The 19698-nt window shown below is 40.2% G+C and overlaps 1 protein-coding gene across 2 annotated transcripts in view; it reads left to right on the forward strand.

Annotated features, from left to right (window-relative positions):
- Positions 1-19698, forward strand: part of TMEM163 (transmembrane protein 163) — a 95768-nt gene that overhangs the window by 68299 nt on the left and 7771 nt on the right. For both annotated transcript variants that reach the window (XM_071746503.1, XM_071746504.1), the window contains 2 exons: positions 14124-14235; positions 18111-18252. In XM_071746503.1, the coding sequence (XP_071602604.1) occupies positions 14124-14235; positions 18111-18252 (254 nt within the window). The remainder of the gene's footprint in view (positions 1-14123; positions 14236-18110; positions 18253-19698) is intronic.

Genomic DNA, 19698 nt, shown 5'->3' on the forward strand with positions numbered 1-19698 from the left:
ACTTTTTCCCTATACAATGGAGTCTACTCTTTGTGGTTTGTTGGTTTTTTGTTTTTTGGTTTTTTGTTTTTTATGTGGGCTTGACCCCATCTTTTCCTCTTTATGGTTTCTTTTGTGGGCCAAATCTTCCTCAAAGCTCCTCTTAAAGCTTTTATACAGGACTGTAAGAGTTCACTTACAGAGATGGGGTCTCTCTGGGCTTAACAAAAGTGGTAGAATTTTACAAGAAGAATGTTTCCACAGTCCACTGCTCCAGTGGCTTCAGTATTTCATTTTTAATATAGAAAAATATATTTTTGGATTGTATTTTTTTGTTTTCCAGCCCTTGCCTCCAATTCCAGAGCCGTGTGTGCATAGCAGGAATGAAACAGGTGAGGGGAGCATGCTGGGTGAAAGAGCTGGCTTTTCAACAGGCTTACCATGGAGCATCACAAAGGGCTATTCTCCTGCTCTCTGCTCTCTTTTGAATATGAAACCCAGCTCCTACCTTGCCTATAGTGCAGCTCTCTCTCAGCTCTTCTCTGTCCTGTCCTGCTTGCTTCCTTTCAGTGGTGGATATTAACTTCCCTGAGCTCTACTCATCCAAGCCAGCTACTCACTTGAAGAGCCATTTGGCAATGGTTCTACTCCCAGAAGATTCTTCTTGATGTGCTCAAACAAAAGGAAGAGTCAGTTTGGTTATTGTATATGTCACCTGGCTTGGACCTTTGTTATTCAGCCTTCATAAAGTCTATTTGGTCTATTTGAAAGTGTGTGCAGACTTTGCACTGGGGCTTTACCCTGCGAAGTACCTCACTATATTAAGTGAAGAGAAACCTAAACTCCTGGTTTTCAACCAGGAGATGGAGGCAGAGCTGGGAAAAAAAAAAAAGCCAAAAGGAATTTCAACTTGTTACCCACTGCTGACAGAGTGGATGACCTTCTAGGTCCTGTGCTCTCATGGAAACTTCCAAGAAATTGTGCAACTACTAGAGAAAGTTAATTACAGTAATTAAGCAAAATTTGAGCAATGTTGAGTAGCATAGCAAAGGCCTATTAATGCATTACTGAGCTGCAGCCAGATACATCTCTTGGCTGCAGTTAATTCATGTTCTCTGCATTTTACTTTTCCTCTTTTCCAGTCTTCATAATTTACTGCCTCCTCAGCTCTGCCAGCACAACAACTTGCACTTGTTCACCAGCCTGGTTGTGGCAGAACTATCTAGGTTAGCTTAAACACTTTTAATAGTCAGTTCTCAAACTCAACCAAATTGGCAGAGTGATGGAGTGAGGGAGTGATGCTGTTGTGCCAGTGAGGCTGAAGGAGATTTTGGTAAGGGTGAGGGGAGACTCTCCAGTGATGGCCTACAGCTAAAGGACAGCCTCTTCACTTGGCTGCAGTTTGACTCTTATTTAGTTAGAAAATGAAATATATAGTCTTGACTCTGAAGCAGAAGTGAAGAAGGGAAGCTGCAATAATGCATCCATTTGGTGAATTTATGGTAGCATAGATCAGATGAATGTGGATCATGGAATGGTTTGGGTTGGAAGAGACCTTAAAGATCATCATGTCTAAGTCTAATTTGTTGTGGGCAAATGCCCTAATACTTCCAGCAGTAGGGACAGAAGTTTAAAAGGTGTTTCATATGTATCTCACTCTTCCATCATTACAGCTACTGTCTACAGGTGAGGGCTCTGTTCTTATGTGGGGAGAAATGTCTCCTATTTGCAACATCAAAGTTATTTATGCCTGGCAGACATACTGTACTTCCTAATTTTTAGTTTTTAATTTTTGAAATGCACTTATGGCAGGAAAAATACATGATATCAGAGCTACAGAAAGGTGTCCCTGAAGAGAAGATCCTATTACATTTCCAAGTGTCCTGTAAGAATAATTTGTAAAGATCCCATTTGCCAGACTGCCTTCAGTTCAGACTGTAGTGTGCTAAAACTGTGTCAAGTAGGTAAAAGTTAGGGTGGATGCCATTTACATTTGACAGAGCTTCATCATAAATAGATAATTTTGTTCCTGTGATATTGGGCTGACTGTTGTTGCTTGTTTAGGCCATCAAGTGCCATCAATAGTTTGAAAGATGTACCTGGCAGGACATGGACTGTGGCTGACAAGCAGCAGGGTAAAAGCCACAGGCACACGTGTAGGAGATTTTCATACCTAGCAATTCTGCCTGGAAAGTGGGTTAGAACAAGGGATGAAAAAGGATGGTACTTCTGTTCAGTGTCTCTTAAATATCCTGGCAAGGATTCTCACTTTGAAGTTTTCAGTACCTCTCACTGTGGGAAACCAATTCAGTAAGGGTTGAATGCAGGTGGGATTTATCTGTGTAAGCTAAGAGTAGCACTGGAAAATGGGGATACCAAGAGAACAGTCATGGCTAGTGAGGTATTGTGCCTAGGAGTTGCTACATTAAAAAATAGTTGAGGGAAAAGCTTGTTTAATAGAAACCTTTCAATTATTCTATCTGTGCCTGCATCTGATGCTGATTTTCTGTTTGTGCAGTGCTCCCTTTGCTGCTCTGTCTCTCAGCAGAAATAATCATACTTCCCAGTTGTTTGGGTCTTTGATGATTGAGTATATTTTCAGCTAATCTACAGTTGCCAGGCATTATCATTAACATCTTAAAACACTGGAAATCTGCTCAAGTTAAATTAGTACAAAGGAGAAGTTTTTGTATCTGCTCCTTTATGAAGTCTTCTACATGTTTGACCACCATTGAACTAACTGCTATTAGAACTAGTGGTTGCAATACTGCAGTGTACTTTATCTGCAATGTATATGGACATATATGGAAAAAAATCATAGAACAGGATTTTCTGCTTATGATTTTCTGCAAATCAGTGAAGTAGACAGTTCTGGAAGAAAATAGTGACCTAAAATACTCTCTGATAATGAACTGTGTATTACTGAGATTTCATATTAGCATGCTACTCTGATGCCATGGAAGTGTCCCAGTGCTGGGATAAAGAACAGAACATGGATATCAAGGAAAGGTAATGTAACTCCAGTGGTGTTACAAACTGGTGTAAAACTAGGCTGAAGAGCACTGTACTAGATTAAAAAGTCATATGCTTCAACATAAGTTCCACATGTGTGTCAGAGCTGCATGAATTTTTTTGTAGAGTTTGCATCTTTATTAGTCTTTCTTGAAGCAGAGGTCATTGAAGATGTGGGTACTTTTCAAAGCATCTTGGGAAATTTGTGATGTGTGACTTCAATTTTAGGGGAGGCAACGTGGCTAAAACCCAACTAGAAAATGATGCTTTTGGTGTTCAGATGCTGAGCACAAATGTAGTCGGTCTTGAAGATAGAAATGGTTTGGAATACATTGCCCTACTCCAACATGATTGATTTCATCCTTCTCCAAAACATGATGTTCTTTTTACATCTTAATAAATGGTAAGCTTCAGTGATTTTGTCAGAGTTGAAAATAGGGAGCAGTTATAATTTCACTGAGTTAATTTTAATTTGTATTAAGTTTTGGAGAAAATAATACAATAGGGACAAGTTCAGTTCAAGAAATGACACAGATCAAGCAATTAGCTTTCAGTCTGCTAATTGTGAGGTGCTGTGATTAAAACCCTAAAAGCGTAGTCAGTCACTTGTGAATCATTCTGGATCAATTGTACAGAGTTCATTGTATTTCTTGTTGCATAGAAGATACATTGATTACCTACCTGTCAGTTCCTAATATGCTTGTAGCAAGAAAGATGTTTCTTTGGAAAGAATTGATGAGATCTTTATTGCAGAGATTCTGTTGTCCTCAAAGTGGATCTCAGAATTGCTTTCATGAAAATACTGCAAATGAGAAAGGACAGGATATGTAATTCACATGATCTGGAAATAATTTTATATTGTTTTGAACACAGATTATGTTTTACTTATGTGGACATACAGAAACAGGGCTCTTCATTGTTTTTGTCATTTCATAGGATGTTTTCAACTGCAGGTCTGACAATCCTCAACAGGATTCAGAGAACCAAAAGCAGAATGACAGGCTTGCACGTTCATGGCATTTCTAGCTCAAGTACCCCATCCTGTAAAGGGCTTAAATGTCCCCAGTTTCATGTTAGACTGCAGAGTGCAGCTACTTAATTCACAGGACAGGAGCTCAGGTTTAGCTCACTCAGGCATTTTTCAGTCACCTATTTGAGTCCTCATTTATTCCATGACGAATGTAATTTTGTTGAAATGCTGTGAATGACAGCACCCCTGATCTGCACTGGCACAGAGGAGAGGACAATTAATGCTCCTGACATTCTGCATATCTTAATACTGCTTCTGCCTTTCTTCTCTGCTGTGGTTTCTTTTACTTCTTTCTCTGTGTTAAATGAAAACATATTGTAGGTAATGTGTGTCACTACAGTTGCTTTCATAGAATTGCAAAATAGGTTGGGTTGGAAGGGACCTTAAAGATCACTCAGTTCCAACCCCCCTGCATGGGCAGGGACACCTCCCACCAGCCCAGGTTGCTCCAAGCCCCATCAAACCTGGCCTTGAACACTTCCAGGGATGGGGCAGCCACAACTTCCTTGAGCAGCCCAAGGTGCCAGTGTCTCACCACCCTCAGAGTAAAGAATTTCTTCCTAATGTCTACTCTCATTTTTCTCCCTTCCAATTTAAGTCTATTACTGCTTGTAATCACTACCTGCCCATATAAAAGGTCCCTCTCCAGCTTTCCTGTTCCCCCTTCAGTTACTGGAAGGTGCTCCAAGCCTTTTCTTCCCTAGGCTGAGCAACCCCAACTCTCTCAACCTGTCCTCATAAAAGAGGTGCTCCAGCCCTCTGATCACCTTCGTGGCCTTCTCTGGACTTGCTGCAACAGTTCCATGTCCTTCCTGGGTTGGGGTCTCCAGACCTGGACAGAGTACTTCAGCAGAAAGGGAAAATCACCTCCCTTGACCTGCTGGCCACTCTGCTTTTTTTGTAGCCTGGGATAGGGTTGGCTTTCTGGGATGGAAGCATACACTGCCAACTCATAGTGAGGTTCTCAGCAACCAACACCCCCAGACCTTCTCCTCAGTGCTTTCAGCATGAGCAATGCCTTTTGTAATTCTTTTAAATGATTCAGTGCCTTGGCAAATACAGAAATGGTATATTTCTCCTCTCAGTTCCCTTGCCAAGTCTCAGTCCTTGCCAAGGACTGTAGTTACTTTGAACTAGCCTATAGGGCAGGATAAGAATGACCAGATAGATTAAATAGTTTAAAAGATGGATAATTTTAGTTATAAATGTTTGGATTTTTGGCTCCTTGTAGTGTATTTTTTTTCCATGTATTACAACTTGGCCATGCTGGTTCAGGCTAAAGACCCATCTTTGGTCATCATCACCTTTCTTTGTACCTTTCTTTTTACTTTTATCTCCCTTTTGAGATGGGAAAGCTTGAAGAACCCACAGGATTTGAGGTATAGGGTTCACCAGGGATTCATACAATATGTTCAATTTTTGCAAATTACTAAGTTGATATTTTTACTGAACTTTTATAACTGTGGATTCCATCTCCTGCAGTTAATAGATTGAGAAATTATCACTCTTAGGTATACTTAGAGTTCTCCCTCTGCGCATTACTTTGTATTTATATAATAATTAGACAGAAGCCTGCCCTGAAAAATGACCTCCTGAGTCAGGAGAGTTGGCTAGCGAATTAATTATATGCTTTCTATACAATTCTATATTTGTATTAATTATACACAACTTGCTATCATGGGGAGAAGTTTCTTTTCAAGTAATAGAGATACATTATTAATCCTCAGGGTTCAAAACACAATCCCTAGTGGCAGTATTTTCAGAATTTCCAATGTAAAGCAGTGTTCTCTAGCAGCTTACCCATAGAATTCCACCACTTACTGTGTTCTTAAATGAATTAATTATATGAATTCATGAACTACTGGGGTGATGATAAGGTGGATACAGGAGAACTACTGCACCTGAAGGGATTTGTTTTTCCAAAAAGTCTGGAAACCACACATACTGCATATACACAGCGAGAAGTGTAATGGACTTTTTTTCTCCCACATTTTCTAAGCTGTTATTTTTAGTGAGCATCAGAAAATGTATTATGGGCCTTGGATAGCGGAGTAAATGATGAGAATAAAGCTTTCACTTCCCTTCCAGAGAGGGTCTGCCTGACGTGTAACCTTACCTTGAATTAGCAGAGATGCTTCATGTGCCTTCGTGGGCTACGTTGTGTGTGGGTGTGTGTAGGCAGACACAGTTTCTGCATCCATCAACACCTCTCCACAAGTAACTGTCTTGATCAAGCAGGGGCCTCCATCCTTATTTGCCTGAAAAGATTTTTAATTAAAGAATTGTTGGTTTATTTCTTTAGAGATGTGATGACATTTCCCCCTTCTCTTGGAACATGCTGGTATTGAAGGACATCTTACTGTTTCTCTCCTATTTTCACCTTGTATCTAGGATGCTTAGCTATTTGGGTAAGATTTCCTCTAAAAAGCAGCTGTACCTGTGCTGTGTAGGGCCCATACAGTGCCCTCAGCCTTTCCCAGAATTTTTATGCCACACTGTGTTAGATTTTTCATTCATGTGCTGTACAGTGGATCTGCCCAAACACTAGGCACATGTTTGCAATGAGGAGTAACTATGAATGTGCTATTGTATACCTGGAAAACTTGATATAGAAAGATCCCAAAATCCAAGAAAAAATAGTTTTTTATAGGACAGAGTGATGTACCATTAACAGATGGGGAGCCTTACAGCTACGAATTCCACTTTGTTCTGTGTTCTTCTCCTATTTTTCATATAGCTGTGAATTTCTTATATTGCTGTGACTCTTTATTCTTTGAGGGTCTGCTTCAGCATGACATGCTGCAGTTATTACTTCAGTTTTATATCATTGATCCCTAAGGAAATAGTTTTTACTGATCTGTTGTTTTTTGGTTTTTTTTTCCCTTTTGTCTCCTCTTTTTCTTTCTTCCTATTACACTTGCTGGAAGCGCTAGAAGAAGTAGGCCAGGTGGTTTTCTTTCTGGGGTTTGGAATTAAGATTTCTGATAATTGTAGCTGCTGCTCTATATTGCTCTGCTGCTCCTGACTTACAAAACTGATCAGTATTTAATATTTAGAATATAAAACCTTTATTCTGTTTACCCTTCCATGTAATCTTAAATGAGTATTTCTCAGATCATATAATTTAAGATTATTTTTGTCCTACAGTGTGAAGTGTTGGACCTCAAGTAGGATCACTTCTTGGCTAGGAAAGGATTTATTTTGGAGTTTTTTTTCCCCTCACTATCAAATTCCAAATACTTCCCCTATTGTTACTTGCTCTAACCTATGTCAGCCACAACGTAATTCCCACTAGGAAAAGGAATTGCCATTCCTTTATTGATGTTTCATAAAGCCTAATCCACAGACAGTGCTGACCCAGAGGATTTGGTAGGCATTCATTTCATTGCAAATGAGGAGGAAAAGTGATATTGCATGATGTTGGTGACATCATGCTTGGATTTCTGGGTAAATTTTAGTGATTGTTGATGATTTGTTAATGTATTGAGAAAGGGTTCAAAACTCAAATTAAGCACAGGTCTCCAGGAATGTGTTCTCTTTGCAATGCAAGTGTTGATGATTGCCTTCTCTCTGATAAAAATCCTCTTTCATTTGCCCCTTTACCTTCATGTCAGTTACTGTATAGCCATGGATAGTGTAAATATAATTTAACAGTAAATGATGCATTTTATTTTGACTGTTGCCACAAAGCATTACCAAACCTTTTCTTGTTTATTAAAGGCAGATAAAAGAGCCCATCCCAACCACACTGAGAATGACTGTTTTAATTTCACCTGGGGTTGTAAATCAATATCCATTTACTATGCAGTTACTGCTTGCATTTCCCTAGGTAATAGTATAACACATGTAATGTCAATGCAGTTTGGCATTTGTCCTCATTAATATGGCAAAGGACACTTTTTTGCAGGAGTAAGCAAGCATCATGCCGTATTTCTGACATTTTCTGCAGAACAAAGAAGGAAAAATGTAATCAGATTGTGTACAAAAGATGTGCAGCCCATCTGATGTGGTCCTTCCAGTGCTTTAATCAATAAAATCACTTGAAAGATTAGGCTGCATGCAATTCTATCCTATATCATTGATTACAGTTGAAATGGGAAGCTATGAGTGGCACAGTGTAGCTTTATGAGGTCTAATTTATTTACTAACTTAATCTTTTATGAGAAATACATCATAGAAATATTTAACCATATCAAAAGCTGAATTGTAGCTCAGTAGCAATATAGCAAATAATACTTGTGCTTATATAAATGTGTCCTTACAAGTATTCCCTTTTACATTTCTAATATATATATCTATTTATATATATATAAGTGTATTGCTTACCACCTGAAGTCAAAACACCATACACATTATACATCAGAATCCTCTTTTCTAATTGTTACCTATTACGTGTGGTTTGGTTGTGGCCTTAAACCAATCAGTTTAACCCTAAAATGCAGATTCTTCTTACAGGTCATGGGGAATGTTGTGGATACTTGAGCTAGCTACTAAGCCAGGGTTAGGAAAAACATATCAGCTACACATCCATCACTCTTTGCTCAAGTGATTGGTAGGGATTTCAGACTTTACCACAAAGTGAAAAGAAATTAAAGTTTGCAACTGCTGACACCCACCCTTGGTGGGTTCTGTGAAGTGTGGGTGGTCTCAGTCCCCTACTAATTGGAGTAGAGAGAGACACTTCTGAGGGGTGACAGATAATTTCTAATTATGTTTTATAGCTGTTTGATGCTAAAACAATGGAAGGGACTTCTGGGAAAATGGGAAGCACAGGTGATCCCAGAGTTTCAAGCAGACCCTTTGCAGGAGCCTTGAGGTCACCTTGGGCAGTTCTCTGGAGCTCAGAGCACCCCCTGTTCCTCTCCCCTCTGTCCCCCCCACCCCCACTGTCTCTGTTACCTGTTCCTTGCAGAAGTGTCTGTGCTGGGGAATTGCTTTGTCACAATGCTTCAGCACCAAAGGTACAAAGTTGAACATTCATAAGATTTTTAATTTTATTTTTTTTGTACTAATAATAGATCTTTATATCTCCATGTGAAGAGACTGTCTCCTATTTCAGACAGACACTGAGCTATCGGTTTGTTTTCTGACAGTCAAGTGCAATTAAAATTCTTGTCCCCTTTGAAGTTAGCTGGTGAGAGAGACCCTCTGGCTTCCCAGAAGCTCCCTCTAGACTGAAGACATAAACTGTTTATTACATAGGAGAAATTGTGATAGAGATTTGACCTTTTTTATTTTTTATTTTAATTTTTTAAAAGTATTGGTAATAGAAACATCTCTATTCGGATCTATCTAAACAGAATCCTTCAAGGGATTGGGGGGGGCAGCCAGTCCTGTTTGGTTAAGTAACATGATGCGCAGAGGGGCTTTTAGCACAGAGGGACCAGGATGAGCAGGAGGGAATGGAAAGTGTGAGGAGATGGGGATGGGATGGGGAGTAGGGTGTTAGGAGCTGACAGGCAATGGGGAGGATGGTGACCAGTCACCTGGACTGAAGAAGAGGGTATTGTCAGGAGTTGAGAGACAGATGGTGAGTTTCAGAGATGGGCAAAATTAATATTTAACAACACAAACTCAGCTTGATGGGGCTGGCCATGACATCCCTCCTGACAACAGCATCTGCAGGGTTCCAGAAACACTTCCCTGCCACCTCAGCCGAGTTGAGCAAGGCTCCTCAGGGAAGAGGTGCAGCACCAACTTCACCAGATGAGGGAAAAGTGGAATGTGAAAGTTGGTACCAGTAATTCCCAGCTCCTCTGGGACGGGGGAGGTGGTTTAGCTGTTGGGCAATTTGCAGAGGAAGCTCAGAAGAAAGCAGAGATGTTGAAAGAAACCTGCAGCTGTTGAGGGGCAGGAGAAACAGCTTGTTTTGGAGTCACACTAGAATGAGCTGCCAAGGAGGGGAGGAGCATACATAGATTTTAATCATAATATTGTATGTGTTGTGACCACTGGAGAGGAACTCTGAACAGGCCTTCTCCCTCCCTTTTACTGAACACTCAGTACTTCAGGTGAAGTGAGAATATTTTTACATCCTAGAAGTGGAAGTGAAGGGGCTGAAATGAGAGGATTTTAGGGTCACAGCTAGTGAGATGCATTCTAGGAAATGATTAGGAGCAGAGATCAGCTGAAATTTAGTTACTAGACTGGGAACTGGGTTAGAATATCTCCATCTAATAAGGACTGAAACATCCTCTGTGGCTTTATTTATTTATTTATTTATTTCCTACAACTGATTCAGGACGAGATCAAAGTCACAACATCATCACCAACAAATTTTCCTTGAGTCACAAGATGACTGCTGCTTTAGATGAAATCCTTGAAAGCGGGGACAAAACTGTTGTCAGCATTTTGGAGAACCCCTCTTGGGCTGCACTGGTGGGAACAAATGCATTTGGATAAAGTGGAGAAAAGCTGCCTGCTGGTTGCTGTTCCTCCTTTCCTAGGACTGAAAAAAAAGTGTCCTAAGAAAGCTTCCTTTTGGGAAGCTGTTGCAACATAAAATCTTGCATTAAAAAAAAAAAGCTAAATAGGGACTCTGCAGCTATTAGAGTGCTGTGTAATGAGATAGCAGTCCAGGATGGGCACCTTGCTTTGTGTACAGTGCTGTTTTTATACACAAAGTGTAAGATATAGGTGTCCTTTAATTAAAGTCTCGTGTACAGCAGTCGTGGCACCGAGGGAATACGATGAAAAGAAATGGAAAAGGAAAGAGCTTCATTGACCACCTTGGAAAGCCTTTATCGTATGGAAATGAGGTTAAATTTTTTTCTCCACTGGTCACAATTTGCTTGCTGCTTTAATTAAAGTAACACCAAGGATGTGTACAGTGATTCTGCTGAGCTGAGCTCCGTGCTCTTAATGACTGTCAGATGGGAGGCGAGGGGCACGGAGAGGGCAGAGCCGCGGGAAGATCCGGAGGGAGATGGTGCCAGATGGCCAGGCTTATTTTATTAATTTAGACCTCCATTATAGCTTCTCTTCTCTCCATTTCTCCAAAGGATGAGTTAGTTTAATGGGAATCATTTCACAGCCACGCTATGAAGTGGTTTAACTCTTTGGAGCCCCATCCTGACGTGTGGTGCATCCATGCAGCCAGTTGCTGTCACCAGCTGGTTCCAGCTCCTCATCACCGATGCCAGGTAGAGCCAAGCCAGCATTTTGAGCCATTTCTCTCTGGTTACAGCTCCTACCTATTCAGGCAAGAGCTGTGCTGGGCTTCCTCCGCTGTGTTTTGGGCCGATCTTTTACATCTGCAAAACCTTCTCATTAGTAGCAAGTAGCCTAACTCTTCTTCTTCCAGCTCTGGGGTGCCTGGACACCCAGGACACATAGCGAAGTACTGAGGGAAGTAAATAAATTTAAAAGGTGTTTTCTGAGTCAGTTTTGTCTTGCTGCCTCGTGTGCTCCGTTACTGAGGGATCTGTCGCCTCCCCGTGGCTGTTTCGGAAATCTGCACACAGCTGGGGACAGTGATTTAGGTGCTATGTGGAGTTACAGCTTTAAAGATGAAAAAAGGGGAATGTCACCACCTGAAAATGTATTCAGAACAGTCTAAAGCAAGAAACTCCTGAGGCGTTTGTGTTAAGAGCAGGGTTTTAATTTTCTTCCCTTTCTGTGTCCGCTGTGATAAGAAAGGGGCTCCAATTATTCAGGTTGTCTGCACTTTCAGTGGTTATTGGATTGGTATCAGCAACAAAAGGAGCTTGTCTTCTAGGATTCAATGAAAAAAAAGCACCAAACCTATTTCTAGTTCCTTAAGATTCCTCTAAAAAATTCTAAGGAATTCATTCACTTTATGAGTCAAGTCAGGAATCTGTGTCATGTTTAGGTCATGCTTGGCTTATAGACTGGTTTTGTGTCCAGTTTTTATCACAACTGTATAGCCCGGACAAATGGCAAGATGGATTTTTCACATAACTTGAGCTAAGTGACATGTGCACAGGAAAAAAACTGAATTAATCCCAAAAATCCATGGTACATGCTGCGATAAGAAAAAAACCAAACCAGCTTAAAATAATGTGCCATACAGAGGGTAACTTGCACTATAACAGGGAATAAGGTGTAAAATTTTCAAGATTCTGAATTAATACTTGGACTTTTGAACATCTGTGTCACTAATTTTCAAAATCTCCCATATTGGCATTCATAGTTTTTTTCCCAAACTACGTGAATTTTTAATTGTTTGCAGGTCCACCCCCAAGAATTTCACAAATGTAAGAAATTACTTTGTCAGCTGCCTGTAAAATAACTTGTAATAGCAAAGTGATTTGTGCTGTCACCTCCACTGAGTCTACAATGTTCAGTTCTGTGCTGGTAGCAGAACTTCTGCTCTGCTGAGGAGAAAGGTGCAGGCAGGAGGTGCCTGAACCCACCAGTAAGTTTCTGGGGAGTCTTTGGGGTGATGATGAAATAAGAGATCTCATGAAGTCATTGAGCATTGGCAAGTGAGATGCAAGAGAACCACAGCATTGAACAAAAGAGGCATGAATTTGACAAGGATTGCAAAATTCACGTCCTTATTGCAAAGTTTATCCAGAATTTTGGAGCTCTGTTGTAATTTCAGATCATCTGAAAGCTCCCAGTTTTCCTTGCTAGGCTGTCAGGAAGCAGATATTCCCAGGGCTTCCTTAGTCCTTCCCTAGCACTCAAAAATTGCCTGGGTATTTTCTAAGTACATTCCAAATAATTTTTATCCCACTGCTTGAGTTTTGTGCTCTTTTACTTCTATTTTACTTTCTTTGCCTCAGTAAACATTTCTTAATATTCAATATCATACCAGGACTACAGATAATGAGCTCATGACTGAAACTTTGAAAACTGTATGACATGTAAAATTGTATAAAAATCTATTGAATCATTTATTTAAGGATGTGAGTACATTATACCAGTAATCTAATTCTGAGTATTTTCCTAAGCAGCTTTTAAAACCAATTTTTTTCTTTCTTTGGGTTTTGAATTGCTGATGAAATAATGAAAATGGAGAGAGCTGGTGATGAATCATCATGTCAATGTTTACTGTCAGCAGGGACTTTTGCCAGAGTGTTTTAATCAGTAACAGGGTCCCAATGGCACTGGCCCACTTAGACCTGCAGGAAAAAAACCAAAAACCAAGAATTCTTGCTATTTCCTTTATTTGTATAGATGTTGCAGCAGCCTGAATTAAAGGTAATAAAGGTAAGGGTAATAAATTAATCTATTTCAAAGCTCTAATTTGGTGACAGTCAAGACTGCTGAGAGCTCGCCTGGGTTTCCCTGCATAGCCCAAGGGCTGAAGTGCCTCCAGGGAGAGAAGGCACAGGGACTCCCTTTGGGTACCTTATTGTCTCAACACCCAGGAGTGTTTCCTCTCCCCTAAACCAAACACAAAACAGTCAGGAGAAAGATGTGGGTGCCTCCAGAAGACCTTTTAGAGAATGTATGCTAAACCATCCATTACTCTTTTATGCCCTACAAAGGAACACAGCTTTCTCTGGTAGGAGCCTGGGGAGCCCCTGTTATGCATGCAGTTAAGAAATGAGGATCTTTCTGTAGCTGTGAAATTAAAGTCAATGGAAAATTTGTTTTCTAAGATACACCTAAACCTGACATTGCACATCAGTATCAAAAGTCTCACAGATGTAGCAGATGTTTTCTTCTTCTAGAAGGAAACAAAACAAATCCAAAGCAAGTGCAGAATCAGAAACACTATTAAATGGTTATTTCTCACACTAAAAATCAACAAAGGTCTGTTGAGTGGGATTCTGCTCTCAAGCCTTTATCCTGCATGAGAGGAGTTCTTTACTGGCTGCATTCCTGACTGGGTTACCAGGCAGTCTGCAGCCAGTCCTGCAGGTATGTGACCTCCTGATTCTGAGGAGTTTGGGTCAATTCAACATTTGTTGCTTGGGACTGTCATTAATTATGTTTGCAAATGCAATTACAGATGGCAATATCTGCAAAATCAGCACCATCTGTCATAAAAGTCGTAACTTGGGAAATCTTTGTCTCAGGTTATTTACTTCAGTAGCACAAATGACTGCACAGAATCTGGTTCTTTTTGTCATTTAATATATAGGGCATGACTAGAAGGTGTACTAATGCCTGACCTCTTTTCTTTCAGGATGATTTTCTGTATAGTGTCTCTGTTTTAAGTGGAATCCTTTGCACTGCCTTGGCAGTAATCAAATTTATGCTGGGAAAGGTCCTTACAAGCAGAGCGCTGATAACTGATGGTGAGTGTGATGCTGATCCTCTTGCATTTATGGACTCTTCCAGGGAATCTTGTAGACACAGAGGATCTGGGTGACCCCTGCATTAGGGCAGCTCTGACAGAGAATTGATATACGGAGGCTGCTGGGGAATAGAACATAACCCAAAAACTCAGAACTGCAGTTCTGAGTACCAGTAGCCTCTTACACAGATACCTCAGCTGAAATGGGCACTCCTGGTGAAAGTCCAGCAGTTAGTGTGTGGATAGTAAGCAGTGACAGAGTTAAAAATAGAGCATATAATAAGTTAGGTGTGTATTAGTCAGGGGTTAGACCACAGGGGGTGGATATATCACCAGTTCTTAAAGCCCTCTCTGCCTATGCCTGTGAGACAATTCCATCCCTACAGCTCAAGCAAAGCAAGTCTGTTGGCAAAATGCTGCCCTGCCTCAAGCAGAATCACAGCCCTGGTTCATACATTCCCCTACAGGTGTCATTTGCCAGCACAGGGCTTTTCCTACCACCCAGGAGATGCTGGTGGAGCATCAGCACATGTAAACCAAAAAGCCTTTGCCTGCCCCACGCTCCCCTGGCCTGTGTGGTGGGTGGCACAAGGGGAGTCTGTGTATCTTTAAGGTCTCACTGCCACTGCTCAGGTGTGGGGCATCTGCCTGTTGCTGGTTCTAGAGGTGTATTTTAAAAGTAGGTTCTGACAAGGTTCAAGCTTGTAAAACTTCACAAGGCCACAGGGATCTATTCTGCAAACAACTCAGGTCACAGCCGTGGCAGAAGATTCCCAGCGCCCTACAGATCTCTGCCAGATTTCACCTGCAAGCACAGGACAGCTTGAAATGCTCTGTAAACACACTCAATAGGGTGTTAATGGTTCATGGACTGTGCTAAATAAAAATATTTTATTCCACTGAAGATCTGACGGTAAGTAAATTCAGTTTTTAGTTTATTCTCAGGATACATACAGTTGCTTTATTTTAAGTAACTTAAACATACTCAACCTTTTTGGGTTTTTTTGGTGATGTGTGATAAAACATACTGTGAGTATTTATATCATCCCACTTATATAAATACTTCATGAATATTTATATTTTAAATACAAAAATAAGCAAAAAAAACCCACCCCAAAACAAACAAAAAAAAAAAACTAAAATAGCAGTGACTGAGCCACACTCTCCCTGCATTTGTGATTCTCTCTCAAGAGACAACACTCCTCAGTCTTGTTCCCTACCGTGGACGCTGCCACTCTTGGCTTTTGGAAACAAAAAGATCTCCAACCTGCAAAAAGGGCTCTGGAAAGGATCCTGGGGACTACAGACCATTGAGTCTGGCTGACTTTACTGTCAGAGTGCAAATGGGACATGTCAGCCATTTCAGAACTGTGTCTAGGCAGGAAAATGGTTAATCCTCCCTTTAAAAAAATATAGCTTGATTTTAAACCAAAGCAGTGTGGGTTTTTTTGTCAGCTGAAATCTTAGCTGAAGAATTCCCAAATAACTCTCTAGCTTTTAATTGCTCCCCTGTATGACATAGAAATATCTGCCCCCATAATTACATCCTTGTAATAATATTGCTTCTGAGCTGGAGATTACTCATTCTTTGATTAAAAAAAATAAGCTAAGTAGGTATACAATTACCTTGGTCTGTTTTTTGAATCTCTGGTCTCCTTCACAACTACTTCAGAAAATGGAGACTGATCTTACCATGTTTGATTGAATATCTTCTTTCACAAGACACATTTACATATATACTTTATTTATTAACAATCAGGAGGAGATAATGTGATTCAGCAGTTAAGACAGATTTAGCACTCCCTTGCATATCTTTTTTTAGGGATTTCTGTTTCCTGTTAATTTACCTCCTGCAATCACTGGCTGCAGACCAACAAACTGTTTTGAGAAAGAAGAGCATACATTTTTCTTCCAGAAAAATAGGTTTCTTTTCAGAATGCAAAAATCCTCTCATAAGTGTCAAGCTTTAATAACATTTCTTTAAAGAATAATTTTGATTTCGAGTAGGGTTTGACAAAAATATCTCTTTAAATCCTGAATATATGAATCCTAAGAAGGCAAAATGTTATTTGTACAGTTTGTAGCAAAAGCTCACAGATTTTTTTGTAATACACTCAGCCATTTCCTATCTAGAATTTGCAACATCTTGGAGGACAAATGCAGCTCTGTGACTGCTAGGGAATGTCAGCCAGCATTCCTGTAGATTTTAGATACCTGTTTCCTTCCCAGATTTAGCCACCTGTTTTTTCCTGTGCTAGCTTTAGGCACAGGACATGGTCTCTGGATTAATACCTGCAGCCATTACATGATTTCCTGCCACACCACCTAAGAAAGGGTTGGCTGAATGAGTCAGGAAGAGAAAAGTAGCTTTTAGATCATTTGCAACCATCAGCCAATAATGGCAAGAAAATTTATTAATCCTTCTTTCTGCATTTTGTACTGATGGATTCAAACTTAAAATGGAGGAGAGGAAGTAACAGTGGTTTAAATTTATGATTAATTAATTTATACTTAATATTCTTCCTATATACACCATATATATATAAAAATATATTTAATCAACATGCATTAGCAGCATAATTTATATTGCCTGGGAATAAAATGGGACCATTTTTTATATTTTATAGGATTCTTGTAGACTAGAATGTTGACAGAGTAACTGTGTCTGTGTTGGTTTAACTGTCCTGGTATAATTAATCCAATATTCAGGCATTTAAATGCCTGTGATACCAATTGTAAAATGTATTATTCCCACAATCCCAAAATGCCCCCAACCTCTTTCCTCTGCAAAGTTGGGAGCTGAAACCTTCATGTGCCACAGACCTCGAGCTTTTGCTTGCCAGGGTTTCCCTTCCATTTAAGAACCTCCTGACAAGGATCTGCTAGATCTTAACCACAAAACTGGTGGCTTATACAAGTATTTCAGCTGCAGGGGTTGCCAAGACAGGTCAATTTTTAAGCTACATCTTTCAGAAAGATTAAACATGGTGTAGGTATGGGCTGGCTGTGAGCAGTCTGGATCAAAGGAGATGTTGGTACACTGAGCAATATGGAAAGTTTCAGGTTTGATTTTTTTCATTTGCCAGCTGGGTAAATATTATATGCATTTAAATGAATTCGTTATTGTTGATTTTTAAATTTTTTCTTATATGTAGATGACTTTTTGGGTTATTGAGAAAAAAAAAATCAGAAAACAAGAATTTTGGGGAAAAAAAATAAAATAGTGACTTAAAGAAAACAAAACCCAAAACGGTAACCAATCAAACAAGAGTTGAAGGAAAAATGGGGAGTTCCCCTGGGGAGTTTTGGAGAGACAATCTTGGAAACAAGAAGAAAGGGATTAAAAAAGAGGAATCTAAAAGGATGTTCATAAAAATTGTGAATAATAGATAGGGTGTGCCTGAGGCAAAAATGGAAAATTTTCCTATGGTTACCCTATGTGTCCTCACTAATGCATGCATGCAGCTTTAAGTTATAGTGGTAAATGCATGCACATAAATACATGGAATGGGGTAAAAAGCTTTGTGAAAAGGTCTGAAACATTCAGAGAGGTTCTGGGGAAGGCGGCAGCTCCTTGCAGCTCACAGAGACCTCGCTGGTGACAACAGCTGCAGGAGAGAGAAATTCTGCACTCTCCCACTTAGCATCAGGAGGTGGAAATTGGGTGAAACACACAGCAGCTCCAATTGGGATCTGGAACAAATAAACAACAAATAAATTAATAGTGACTGACCTAATGGAGACAGAGAAATTAATACAGGGAACTCAGTACAGTGGTGTCACATCACCCTGCCTCCCTCTTCCTAGGTGAGATATAGTTACTGCAAATATCTTGAGGTTTGGTTCTTCCTTTAATTATTTTTTCCCCCCCTCTAGGTTTCAACTCTCTTGTAGGTGGAATAATGGGATTTTCCATCCTTCTCAGCGCAGAAGTTTTTAAACACAATTCTTCTGTCTGGTACCTGGATGGCAGTATAGGAGTTTTAATTGGACTTACAATATTTGCCTATGGAATCAAGTGAGTCTCTCCTGCTAGCAGGTATTTCAGTATGTACAGCAGATGGTCTGTCTCTTTAGTGGCATAATAAGGCATAGCCCTTATTAACTCCAGTAAAATCAGTCACTGGAACTTCTTAGACTACCTGCCAGTGCTAAAGCAAAGTGTGTGGAAAGGGATAAAAGATGGTGTGTCTCACATCAGCTGGAAAGAAGCCAGGACTTAAAAATAAATTGGAATAATTTTAGAAGGCACTTGTATACCTGAATTTAGGAATATGAGGTTTGAAGTATTTGCAAAATAACCACAGATCTTGGCTTAAATCAGTCCCTGCCGCTTTTATGGCAAATTTCTAAGTGCACTGGGTATTTTTTTCCAAAGAAAGTCTAAGTTAAAAGTAAGGTGCCCAAGTTTAAAGAATGACCTTGCAAGTCCTACCCTACACCAGCTTCTCTACTGCAGGGTAGCCAGCCACGTTTCAAGTGTTGTTGTTATTGAATTTAAGATGCTTTCTTGTTTCATGACACAAAAAATAGCACAAAACCAAGCTCTGCTATGTGCTCCATTGCTGCCACACTTTCCTTTAGCTGCAGGGAATCTTACCAAGCGCTTTGCATTTTTGTCCCCTTTTCTTCCATAAGAGAAAAGGGGAGATGTAGTGTCTCAGTTAAATGGAGTGGTGCCAATTGGGAAGCAGAGCTTGGCCAGGCTGCAGCAATCTGTCAGCTGGAAGCTGTGTGGGTTTGGTTTTTTTTAATTTTAACTTGGAAAATTAAATTCACATTTTAATGAGGAATACCGTTCTTGGAAAAAAAACCACTATAATCACTGTTTCCACTGTAAAACTAGCTGTTCTGCAAAACTGTAGAGGCAAAGCCCTACAAAAGTATTTATTTAACCTTAACCAAATACATCAGAAATGTTTTGTGCAGCCAGAGCAGCTCCTGCTGCAGACACACCCAACAGCGCACTCACCCCTTGTGTCACCAAACGCTAGTGGAAAGGTAGAAAAGTTCTGCTTTGGCAACCACCTGATTTTACAGCTGGTGAAGCTGCTGCAGATCTCTGCTTTCAGCCCCCATCTTCCAGCAGCAGCCTGGTGTGCAGCAGGTTGCCACTGCAGTTTCTTTTCCCCTGATCCCTGCATGGCTTCTCCAGTCAAAAGGGAGAGGTGCTGGGGGCTCCCACCTCCCAGTGCCACCCAGCAGCCAGGCTTCCTGAAGGAGAGCCCCGCTCCACACGGTTTGTTTTACACTCCCTGTTGGGCAAAATTAATTGTGGGGTGGAATTAATTCAACTGGGGGTTGGACTCAATGACTTTTTGGGGTCCCTTCCAGTCCCAATCACATTCTGTGATTCTGTGACCAGGAGAAGGTGAGACAAGGATGTTTCGACATTGGAATTTTTTTTTTCTTTTCTTTTTTTCTTTTTTTTTTTCCTTCTTTTTTTCTTAAAACTTATAAATGA

Source organism: Heliangelus exortis, chromosome 6 (assembly GCF_036169615.1).
Source record: "Heliangelus exortis chromosome 6, bHelExo1.hap1, whole genome shotgun sequence".
NCBI classification, from domain to species: Eukaryota; Metazoa; Chordata; class Aves; order Apodiformes; family Trochilidae; genus Heliangelus; species Heliangelus exortis.